Genomic DNA, 10407 nt, shown 5'->3' on the forward strand with positions numbered 1-10407 from the left:
ATCGATCGATTATGTGAAGCAGGGCTTGGCTGGAAGCATCACTCTTTCACACTGAGTAACAGACACTGCACCTCTTTGTTTATTGTGACAAAGAGCCAAACACCTCCTCCGAGTAAAGAATTACCCTCCAACGCATCGACTGGCTGATGTGCTCCTCTGCTTCCTGCAGCCAGACCCATACGTTATGCAGGGAAATATACTAGACCCCTGTCTCATTTCTGCACACAAATCAGGGGAGAAGACTTGGAAGTGTTGCCAAAAGCCGTCCCACACGTCCCACAGGGAACGGACTTAACTTGTGCACAAAGAGCCTGGTTATATTTCACCGGCAGACGGCCTTTGTGCGTCTGAATCGGCTAACACCGGGGCTGGAGCTCCCTCCCCGCTCCACTTGTCTGTCTCCTAAGCTGACAAGCAGGTCTTATTTAGCGAGGTCCGCCGGGGGTTTGATGGATTTTGTGTGTGCTGTACATGCAGCGCACACGCAGACACACACGGGTTTGCAGATGGGCACTTTGTCCCAACTCACTACACATTTCTCACACTGGACTTGTATGGGGGTGGGATTGACTGGGAAGAAAGATAGAGAGGCAAGCAGGGAAAAGAGGGGGGGGGGGTGAGGTGGCAGTGGTTGGAGCCGTCTTTTCAGGTCCTTTTGGAGGCAACAATAGTCTTTGTCCGAGATCTTCCACCATTCTTCTGAGGGTTACCAGGAGGGGGAGGTGTAAGGGGGCACGCGGGCGGAGGACTGTTTCTCCATAGTAACAATGACAAAACAGGGCAGTTCGGCACCAGGCAGCAAAGGGATCATTTGAATCCTGAGCTGTGGAGTCTCGCTCACATGCGGGGGAGAGGGCGGACCGGCCCGGAGAGAGGACTTCATAAAGTTGGAGGAAAACGAAGCTCCCCGAAGGTTTCATGTGAGTCTTTTCTAGCGCGAAACCAAGTGAGGGGCCGCTCGCTCGCTCGCTCGCTCGCTACGGCACCTGCCGGCACCTTCCTACCCCCCAGCATGGACCGGGACAGTCACAGCGAGGACACGCTGTCCACCATGGTCCTGGAGAACATCAAGAACAAGCTCATCCACGCCTTCAGGACCACGGGGGAGTCGAGGGTCGGGGCCCCGGGCTCCGGACCCCCCGTCAGGCCGCTCGGCGTGGGCCGGAGTTACCAGGCCAACGAGGAGCTGCGGAGGGCGCAGATCGACGGAGCCATCACCTGGCTGCGCTCCGAACTGGTAGGAGCGGCTTCCATCGCACTTTCATGAGCTGCCGCGCTCTGTTGATGTTGCCGAATGCAGTCGTAGCTGTAATTGCCGTTTCTGGCTCTGCGGCGGCCGTGCAGCTGGAAATGCGCTCGCAGGACGTGCAGCTGGCGCAGACTCTGCTGGGGCTCAACACGGAGATCCAGCGGCTGAGGAGGGAGAGCGTCGGGGGCGCGGAGGCGGAGGGGGGCGAGCAGCGCTAGCAGAGGAGGAGCACGGGGAGGAGGCGACAGAGGACCCGCGGACGAACGGGAAAGAGGTCCCTGCAACTGGAGCCGCCGCAGCACGCGCTGCCGATAGTAGATCAGAGTCAACAAAACGAGGCAAAGTAACAAAGAGGCGCAGATGCAGGACTGAAAAGTTTCCTGTGTGGAGACGGAGGAGCACAATGTGCTCGTCCGTGTCAGACCTGTTCTTTTCTCTTTTTGCACTTTTGCAGGGTTGAGCTGCTGAAGCCTGTTTGTTCTTTTCCCTGTGAGGCCTGTGAAGAGACAGGCTACGAATGTGAAGAGTGAGGAGTCAGAGTCGTGTCGGTGGCTTTATTCGGCTGATGCACATGTTTGTGTCACTGCTGCAGCGCACGTGGCTAATAAATACATGCAACAACGCGGCCTTGTTTCTATCTCACACGTCACCGCATGCATCAACATGTTGCTTCGCCGGCCACTTTTCATTTCGATTCATAAAATCTAGAACGATGAGCGAGCCTCCACGCAACAGTAACACAAAACACACGATCCACCACGTTTACAGTGTCGATCACACACAGTCAGAGGCATTTAAAAATATTTACAGGAAGACAGTGATGTAACTAAACTCCATTAAAAAACACCTTTTAGAAAATATATTCATTTCTACTTACATAGTTTGGTTATAATACACAATAAGTTGATGGAGCATCTTCACAAAGACTAAAAAGTTTATAATTAAACGAACATATAGTCAGAATAGTCCGACTTTCTCTGGGACGAGGACGTGAACCTACAGCAGGAAGTTTCGAGTCCATTCCTCTTTAACTTCACCTTGTTACTGCCGCTGCTCTCACCGAGGAGCTGATTTCCTGCGTGTGCGTTGAATTCTCAGGGCGCGGAGCTTCTCCTGCTCAGCGTCCTCCTCCACAGCACGGCCGAGTACCGGGGCCGCGGCCTTTTCAGGAGGGCGAAGCCTCCGTCCCCCGAGCTGGAGCCGAGGCTGCCGCTTCCACGCTCACTCTCAGAGTCCCAGCAGCTGCCGTCCTCCTCCTCCTCCTCCTCTTCCTCCTCCTCCTCCTCCTCCTCCTCCTCCTCCTCCTCAGACAGCTCCTGCTTCAGCTCCTGGATGCCGGTGTGAAGCTCCATCAGCTGCCGGACCAGAGCTTGGTCCTGGGAACGCATCTCCATCTGCAAACAGAGCACACGTCTGTTGAGCGTTTACATTTTCTAGCTGTGTTCACTAATGAATAGAGAGCAAAGCACAAAGGACCAAATACAATAGGAGACCAGAAACTGAACTTCAGAGTTTCCTAATGATGTTGAGCAGGTTGGTGCCCAGTGAGCAGCCAAAGCCATTTCATCTGAGGGATGCCGTCTTTTAAATGCAAATGCATCTTTCCCTGTCCTTTTCATGAGCGTCTGTCTGATGGCCACCGTCCTAAAATAAAACCCTCAGAATCCAAGTTTGCCCCAAGCAGCAGGAACGTCGAGCACAATAACACATCCCTCTGGGCCAATCTGCATTTCTTTTCTCTGTTAATTACAGCGGCGGTTTGAACGGCCTTTGTGAAGGAGACGTGAACTTTCCTGTGTCGGAGCTGGAGGCGCAGGTGCACGAGGAGCCGGAGCAGTTTACTCACCCTCACAGTTCAAAGACACAATTCATGCGTTACTTTTACAGTGATGATCAAAAGACTGCGATGTGAGAATCAACAGGCTTGAGAACAGTTTCTAAAGTGACTTAAACACAGTGATAAGGAGGCGCTGCTGCCGCTGCTGCTGATCTCCAGAGGCCTGTTATTAAACGGACCAGGACGCCTTTGTCTTTGCTGCCCGTCAGGTCCACACCGTCTCTATGTGCTCAGGACTCCTGGTTGCCATGACGAGCTGTCCGGGTGAATGCACCAAATGCCAAGTGATGTATTAGGACGTGACAATGAGCCACACACGTGGACACATGTCCACACAGCCTTTATGACGGGAGACGGGGCTTCAATTTAAATCCATGTTGTTTTTGTCATTCACTCTCAATTCACCATGTTAATTATATTATTCATTTGAATTTAAATATCTTTTTGCTTTAAGTATGAACACAACCGATGCATAAAACACTTCCCGTTGCCTCCACATTTGACAGTTTTACGTAACTGTTCGGAACGCGTGCAGTGTGTTTTTTCCTACCAGCTCCCTGCGCAGCCAGGCCAGCGCACTCTCAATGTCCAGCCTGGAGCCTGTGACACGCTCGCTGCTGCCCGGAGGGTCCCTGCAGCTGCTTCGCTCGGCTGCCTCGAAGGTGGAGGTCTTGCAGGAGAAGTCCCGCAGCCTGGTGAGGACCACTTCCATCATGGTTCTTCAGCTAAATCCTCAGCGTTCGCAGCCTTCGTCGGTGTTAGACGCCTTTTCGGCCGCAGCCTCGTCAGATGCGTCTGTTGTGAGATCCCCCGGCTCTTGTGGCCACTTATGAGGCGCTCGCCCTCTCGTTCTGCTCTTTCACACTCGTCCTGTCTCCCCCCTCGTTTCTTGCTGTCCGACACCCCCCACCACCCCCAGCTCCACAGCAAAGTTAACTGGTGTCACTTGAGCATGCACGTGACGGAGCGGGTCTGACGTCAGTGAATTGTCCAGATTCCTGGCCCGGAGCTGTTTACCACTTTTGGAGCCTTGTCGCTGGCCTTCACATACAAAGCAAGCGGATGCGGGCGGTTGCCACGGTAACGGGGGTTGTGTATCCTCCAAACACTGCGGCACAGCGTGAGCTGGGTTCGTGTGGACTCGGCGATCCACCCGCCGCAGGGTCAGGATCTCAGGAACAGTGTGAACAGCCATGTGTAACTAACCCTCCTTGTGCCGTTCCTCCCTCACTCTGCAACCTGGCAACCCCACGGCCCCATCCATTCACAGCGCCTTGGCGCCCAAAACACCGAAATAGACCCAACACACTAGAAGCTATTTTTAGGGTAAAAGACGACAAACGTCACTAGAATTAAAAAAAGCAGCACTGTCTGAAGAAACAGAGGAGCTCTGATGTAAGCGATACAAGCTGTAGAGTCACAGGGGTAATCACCCCAAATAATAGTAATCCCCAAAGGAACAAGTGTTATAAATTATAACACTTACAATAAATTAAACCACATCTTTACCACACACTCACATTTTGTCAGCTCATTGCTAAAGAAACAATAAGTAAAGTATATATATAGGTATTATATATATAAGACAACAAACGTTGTATGTTTGTGTGTGGCTCAATGTCTCCACCCTGTGGTCAATGTTGGAATAAAGTCTTCAAACTCTCCATGAGCTCCTCTGATAGTTGACTTCGCTCAGCTCAGGTTCGGAGGCGTCGCAACTACTTTCGGCCTCGTCAACGCCTTTTCTCTGCTGCACCACAGACACCGGTTGACGGTGATGCGACCACAGCCGATTTAAACAAATACCTTTCACCCGGAGCGGATTTAGAGGGAGGCGATCATGTGACAGTAGCGCACGGCGCACAGTTTGATTGCGCAGCCGTTAAGTGCCGGCTGGAGGTGGGCGGCACCGCATTAGTCGCTCATTGACGGAACAATGCCCCGCCGGCTCTTTAAATGATGAACAGCTCCCAAATCAGCCACCATCAGCTGATTGCTCCAACGGGTTTAACCCATGGCGCAAACGACAGTTGCGTCGCCTGCGTTAATAGGGCCTGGCAGGTGATTCGCAGCCGCCGGCGCTGCGCCGAGACGTAATTGAATCACTGCGGGCCGCGGCGTCTCCCCTCGTCCGCTGCGGTCGGCAATGCAATTTGCACACGGTTCGAACGGTGTGGGTCACAAGGCTGCACGAAGCATTCAGCTGCTCGGTCTGAGAGGATGTTCAGCAGACGCGAGAAACCCCGAAGATCACCATCACTACAAATAGAAGCTGCGCGTGAATGAACAGGATTAGGTTGCAATTTCAACGAAGTTCGTTCGCTTTAACTAAGTTTATCGTACAGTTTAAACTTTACATTTAAAGCTTAGAAGCGTTAGTTTTACGTTTTGATTTTTTTTTTCGATTTTTAAGTTTTTTTGTATTTTTATATTCATATTTTTTTATATCTGATTTGCTCCAAGACGTCATGTTCCAAAACACGGACCCAGAGAGAGTTCCACTGGTGACGGCCGCGCAGACGTACACCGCTGAGCGAAGGTACGCGCATTTCCCACTTTTCTGCTAAATCTCACGTCAATGTAGAAAATAACAACGTACGATTGTCTGTCTAAAAGTTTACTACTCCGGTATCTGTTGCTTTAATCGCGCGGCGAGACACGAATTAGTGACGCATTACACGCACAGACTGCGTGTTTAGTGCTCACCGTGGGAAAAAAAGCGCATTTCTGCGCCACTTTCGGTCGCCGGGTGCAGCAGGCGTCCGGTCTTTGCTCACGGGCCCTCGGTTGCTTTTCCACACGGGCTGCGGGGATTAACGTCACCCCCCTGAAAGCCGGGGAGGTGCGCACAGGGCGAAGCAGCGTGACCTGATTAGTGGAGTAGTGACTGGATGATCGCGTGTGAGTTGGACCTTGGCTCTGATGAACGTCTTTGTTTCCTGGCGAGACCGTGATTGTGCGATTACTTGATCGTTTGGTGACCTTTCCTTTTGATCATAAGAATTCTGGGAACGCTGTTGGTTCACTACTTTACTTTACCAGCGCTAAAGATCCCGTTTAATGTTTTAATACACCAGTACTGAATTAAAAACATCCTAAAACATGTATGTATATGTGTGTATGTGTGTTTAAATTAAAATAAATTAGTTTTTCCATCCTGAATCTGACCTGGAAACGTTGTAGCTAAAGCCTCTGGCCACAAACACCACAAACAGACCAACACTCTGAGAATGAACCTTTCTCTTGGATTGAGTTTTTTTTTTTTTTAACAGAGCTCTCTCATTTTGAGAGCAATGAGAAGGTTGTAAACGCACGTGTCCAGGTTTTAAAACAACCAAACGAGAGAAGCTAACGCTGAATGGATACCCCTCTCATCCCACGCTCCTCCAGTGCGTCCAAGCAGGAGGCCGCGCTCCGAGGCGGGCCCGGCGCCATCAGCCATTGCCATGACAACAGCCACGCTCAGGAGGACCGGGAACGGGAGAAGCAGGTCGCCAGGAAGCGGCTGTACGTGGTCTCCGTCATCTGCCTGGTTTTCATGGTCGGTGAAACCACCGGTGAGTCGCCCCTCGGGTTCTTGGCTAATTTCTCACCTCTGGCATTCCTCCCCGCTCCCTCCGTCGCGGCTCGCTCTCCGTCTGCTCACCCGTTAATCCTCCCCGCAGGCGGGTATTTCGCCGGCAGCCTCGCGGTAATGACGGACGCCGCCCACCTGCTGGTGGACCTGCTCAGCTTCATCATCAGCCTGTTGTCCCTGTGGCTCTCCTCCAGACGGGCCACGCACAAGCTGAGCTACGGCTGGCACCGAGCAGGTACCGGGCCGCCGGCGCCACCCAACATCCAATCGCACCCACATCTATGGCGTTTGGACCCGTATCGCCTGCACTTGACTGGTGCATGGGTTTGAGTCTAATTGTGGCCTCCTCGTGTCGTAACCTCCTGTTTCCTTCCTGTGGGCGTTTGTCATTCGCGCCGCGTTCCGACCCGGCTCCGCTTCTGGCCCGTGCAGAGATCCTGGGCGCGCTGCTGTCGGTTCTGACCATCTGGCTGGTAACGGGAGTGCTGGTTTACCTGGCCGTGGAGCGCCTCATCAGTGATGACTACACCATCGAGGGCACGGTCATGCTCATTACCTCGGGCTGTGCTGTGTTGGCCAATATTATGTGAGCGAAATATATACACACACTCCTCATTTATACGGCTTCCATCAGTGCACAGTGTGTCTTATAAATATTTATGCTTTAATTAAAGCCAGCACACACACAATAGCCGCACTAAATCCAGTTTTATGGCGCGTTGAGGTGGTTTCAAAGAATCTTGTGTTGCAGCGCTTTCGCACACTGATCATATGACGAACCCTGTGCCCACAGCATGGCCCTCACCCTTCACCAGTCTGGCCACGGCCACAGTCACGGGGGGCTCAGCTCGCAAGGCCACGGCCACGCTCACAAGAAGGGGAGAGGATGCGGTCACGTCTCCAGCAACGGCCATGTGGACGCGGAGCAAAATAACGGTTCGTGCCCGCTCAATTAAACACGACTGAAACAATTAACGGATCAATCCCCGTGAGCGGTTCTGCTGTGACCGAACACGCCCTGCAGGGGGCGCCGCCCCCATCGTGACCTCGCAGTAGAACGTACAGCGCTCCTTAGCGCGCTGCTGTTGGTCTCCTGACAGGGCGCAGGGCCAAGCAGGCCAACGCCAGCGTGAGGGCGGCCTTCGTCCACGTGGTGGGAGACCTGCTGCAGAGCCTCAGCGTGCTCGTCAGCGCCGTCATCATCTTCTTCAAGGTGAGGTCCCTCTGTGCCGCGTGGACGCTGCGAATGCATGAGCGACTGATAGCTCCTCGTCACGTAGGGCCCTTCTCATGGCTTCATTAAGTGCTCTCAGGCAGATAAGCAGTCGCTTTCTGTTTTTCAGCCTGAATACAAGATGGCCGACCCCATCTGCACCTTTCTGTTCTCAATACTGGTCTTGTGCACAACGTTTACCATCATGAGAGACATCGTGGTGGTTCTGATGGAAGGTGAGGCTCGTGTCCATTGCTCCACGCTCTCGTGCCTGCGGCTCGTCTCATTCTTCCCACGCTCGGTTCAGGCGCTCCGTCGGGGGTGCGGTACCGCGAGGTTCGTCAAGGCCTGCTCGCGGTCAAGGGGGTGACGGCGGTGCACAACCTGCACATCTGGGCGCTCACCATGAACCAGGTCATGCTGTCGGCACATGTAGCCATAGGTGAGACGGGACGAGACCCCTCTGACGCCCGTCGGAACGCGTGCTTGGTGTCATTTCCCTCGCTCGCTCGCTCTCTCTCTCTCCTCCACAGACGACTCGGCGGATGCTCAGACGGTCCTCAGGGAAATGACCCAGGCCTGTTTCTCCTCCTACAACTTCCACTCCGTTACCATCCAGATGGAGAGAGAAGCCGACCTGAAGCCCGGCTGTGTTCTGTGCGAAGACCCCAAGATGTAGGAACCTTCTGTGGGCGCGGCCTGAGGGCAGCCGGTACTGGCTCCTGGAACGCGTCTGAATCCGGATCGGCTTCCTGCTGTGTGGAGTTTTAGAACCTTAACACTCATGATTTAGTTTTTAATAGAAACCAATGTTTTCTGTTTGATACATGGTCGTTTTTGACTTAACTGCCTATTTATTCTTCTGTTCACTCTTCTAAAAGTACTAACCCCTTGGTTGTGTACCTTCATAGGAAGCATTCAGTCTGGTGCTAAAGTACAGTTTGAGTATAGTTCCAATGTGTCAACATAACACACAGGATCCATCTGCACAGTGTGTGGCTCACAAATATAGACCAAAGGATATTTCAGTGCTGTATGTGGGAGGAATCAAGTGTATTTATACGTGATCAAATGTCTCTTCACTGCTTTTGTACAGTTGTAAGGTACATGCTGAGATGAATTATTCAATAAAATATTCCTTTTTTCACACATTCTCTCACGAGTTTGGCTTTTTGAAGTTTGATGTACAGTGTCGTGAAATCCTTTGTGACAAACGCACGGTTTCCGTTTAACCCCATCCTGCCGAAGCAGCTGCTCGGTTGCCGGGCAACAAGTGTAGAGATGGATCTGTGTCTTCAGGGCCACGTCGGTCCCCGTTACCGGCCGTCCGTCTCTTGACCTTGAGCCCGTTGAAGCACCGGGGGGTCGACCGGGCACCGGGGCCACCGACACAAGTGTTTACGGCTCGTTGGCAGTGACCTTCTTCCGGCCTCCTGTGTCCTGCGGTGGGGGCCGCGGGGGGTCCTGAGCTACAGTAGCACAGTCAAGGGCATCATTAATAACAAGTGACACGCGTCTGGCTTGTGGGTCTTTTATCTTTAAACCGTGCACGTTCTGGGCGCTACTCATTTTTACAAGTGACGACACGGTTTCACCCTTTGATTTCTCCTCAAGGAGCTGCTCAGAGCATTGCACTTTAAAGGCCTTACTGTCAAACGTGAGACCTCACAGAGAGCTGAAAACAGTTTCCAGGGACAATGTTTGACTGTAGCTGTAATAAGGAGTATAATATATCATTCTGCAGAGATAATGGTGGTGTTTGAGGCATAATACACCTGCACTAGTACACAAACACACCCACCCACGCTCACTCACTGCATCCCACACTTTCAGCTGTACTAATCTCTTTCTTGGGTCCAGAGACCACGTGAAATTTGCTGATTGGACTTCACATGCCGGCGCCTTAAGAGCAGACCGTTGTACTCCCTCCTTCCTCGCTCCATCTGAACGTAGCCCTGAAGGGACCAGATCAGTGCGTATTTAATTAAAGCATGAGTAATGCACTAGGTGGCTAGATAATCCGTTTTAGTCCCGATACCCCCTGAGCTAATAATTATAGCTTGGTTTGCATTTCCTCACATGGGGTGTTCTGTCCATCTCCCTTTCCATTTTTCCTACCATCTCCCATCTGCAGCTTTTGTTTGCATTCATTCTTTATCCGTCTCGCCCCCGTCCTCGCTGTATTGGCCTCTCATGTTTAAAGTTCCAGGCCCTGCAGCACTTGAGATGATGCAGCACTGTAAACCTGCCATCAGTTTCAAGGTAATCTGTGTTGGCTTATGTTCTTCAAGCCAGAGGCCTCAATAACATGCAACAGTGTACGGCGTGCGCTGAGCTGCTTGAGACACACGGCACGCCTTGATTGTTCAATATTTGGTCGGAATCTTCTTCCAGCTGCTCTGCAGTAAGATTTGTGACTGTATCCCCCCACAAAGTTGGGCGAAGTTAAAGTGATGAGATTTCTGATAGCGCTGCCTTGTGATGAATGGGGGATATTTACAACGCTGTTTTGTTTCACAGTGCCTTGATCA

The 10407-nt window shown here is 52.2% G+C and overlaps 3 protein-coding genes across 6 annotated transcripts; 2 read left to right on the forward strand and 1 right to left on the reverse strand.

Annotated features, from left to right (window-relative positions):
* The first annotated feature begins 717 nt into the window (after positions 1 to 717).
* Positions 718 to 3643, forward strand: si:ch211-153f2.3 (protein FAM167A). 3 transcript variants are annotated; one of them, XR_008696125.1, is made up of 3 exons: positions 725 to 1237; positions 1345 to 1587; positions 1704 to 1871. XR_008696125.1 is itself a non-coding variant. In XM_055512877.1 (2 exons), exons 1-2 carry the CDS (start codon positions 842 to 844, stop codon positions 3023 to 3025), a joined length of 420 nt encoding a protein of 139 aa, XP_055368852.1. In that variant the 5' UTR covers positions 718 to 841; the 3' UTR covers positions 3026 to 3643. The 3 variants fall into 3 exon arrangements, 2 of the variants coding, with proteins under 2 accessions (XP_055368852.1, XP_029023304.1); XM_055512877.1 differs by lacking the exons at positions 1345 to 1587; positions 1704 to 1871 and adding an exon at positions 3002 to 3643 and having other exon boundaries at positions 718 to 1237; XM_029167471.3 differs by having other exon boundaries at positions 1345 to 1871.
* Positions 1790 to 4639, reverse strand: LOC114865933 (glutamate-rich protein 4-like). The gene is made up of 2 exons (XM_029167472.2): positions 3637 to 4639; positions 1790 to 2643 (listed from the first exon to the last, which is right to left on the reverse strand). Exons 1-2 carry the CDS (start codon positions 3799 to 3801, stop codon positions 2344 to 2346), a joined length of 465 nt encoding a protein of 154 aa, XP_029023305.1. The 5' UTR covers positions 3802 to 4639; the 3' UTR covers positions 1790 to 2343.
* Positions 4640 to 4997: 358 nt separating this feature from the next.
* slc30a8 (solute carrier family 30 member 8) lies at positions 4998 to 9025 on the forward strand. 2 transcript variants are annotated; one of them, XM_029167467.3, is made up of 10 exons: positions 4998 to 5399; positions 5550 to 5625; positions 6477 to 6643; positions 6752 to 6898; positions 7096 to 7249; positions 7457 to 7599; positions 7764 to 7876; positions 8007 to 8112; positions 8184 to 8318; positions 8410 to 9025. In XM_029167467.3, the coding sequence occupies exons 1-10, from the start codon at positions 5369 to 5371 to the stop codon at positions 8553 to 8555; spliced, it is 1218 nt and encodes a 405-aa protein (XP_029023300.1). In that variant the 5' UTR covers positions 4998 to 5368; the 3' UTR covers positions 8556 to 9025. The 2 variants fall into 2 exon arrangements, with proteins under 2 accessions (XP_029023300.1, XP_029023301.1); XM_029167468.3 differs by having other exon boundaries at positions 4998 to 5382.
* Positions 9026 to 10407: the final 1382 nt, after the last annotated feature.

Source organism: Betta splendens, chromosome 11 (genome assembly GCF_900634795.4).
Source record: "Betta splendens chromosome 11, fBetSpl5.4, whole genome shotgun sequence".
Classification (NCBI taxonomy): domain Eukaryota; kingdom Metazoa; phylum Chordata; class Actinopteri; order Anabantiformes; family Osphronemidae; genus Betta; species Betta splendens.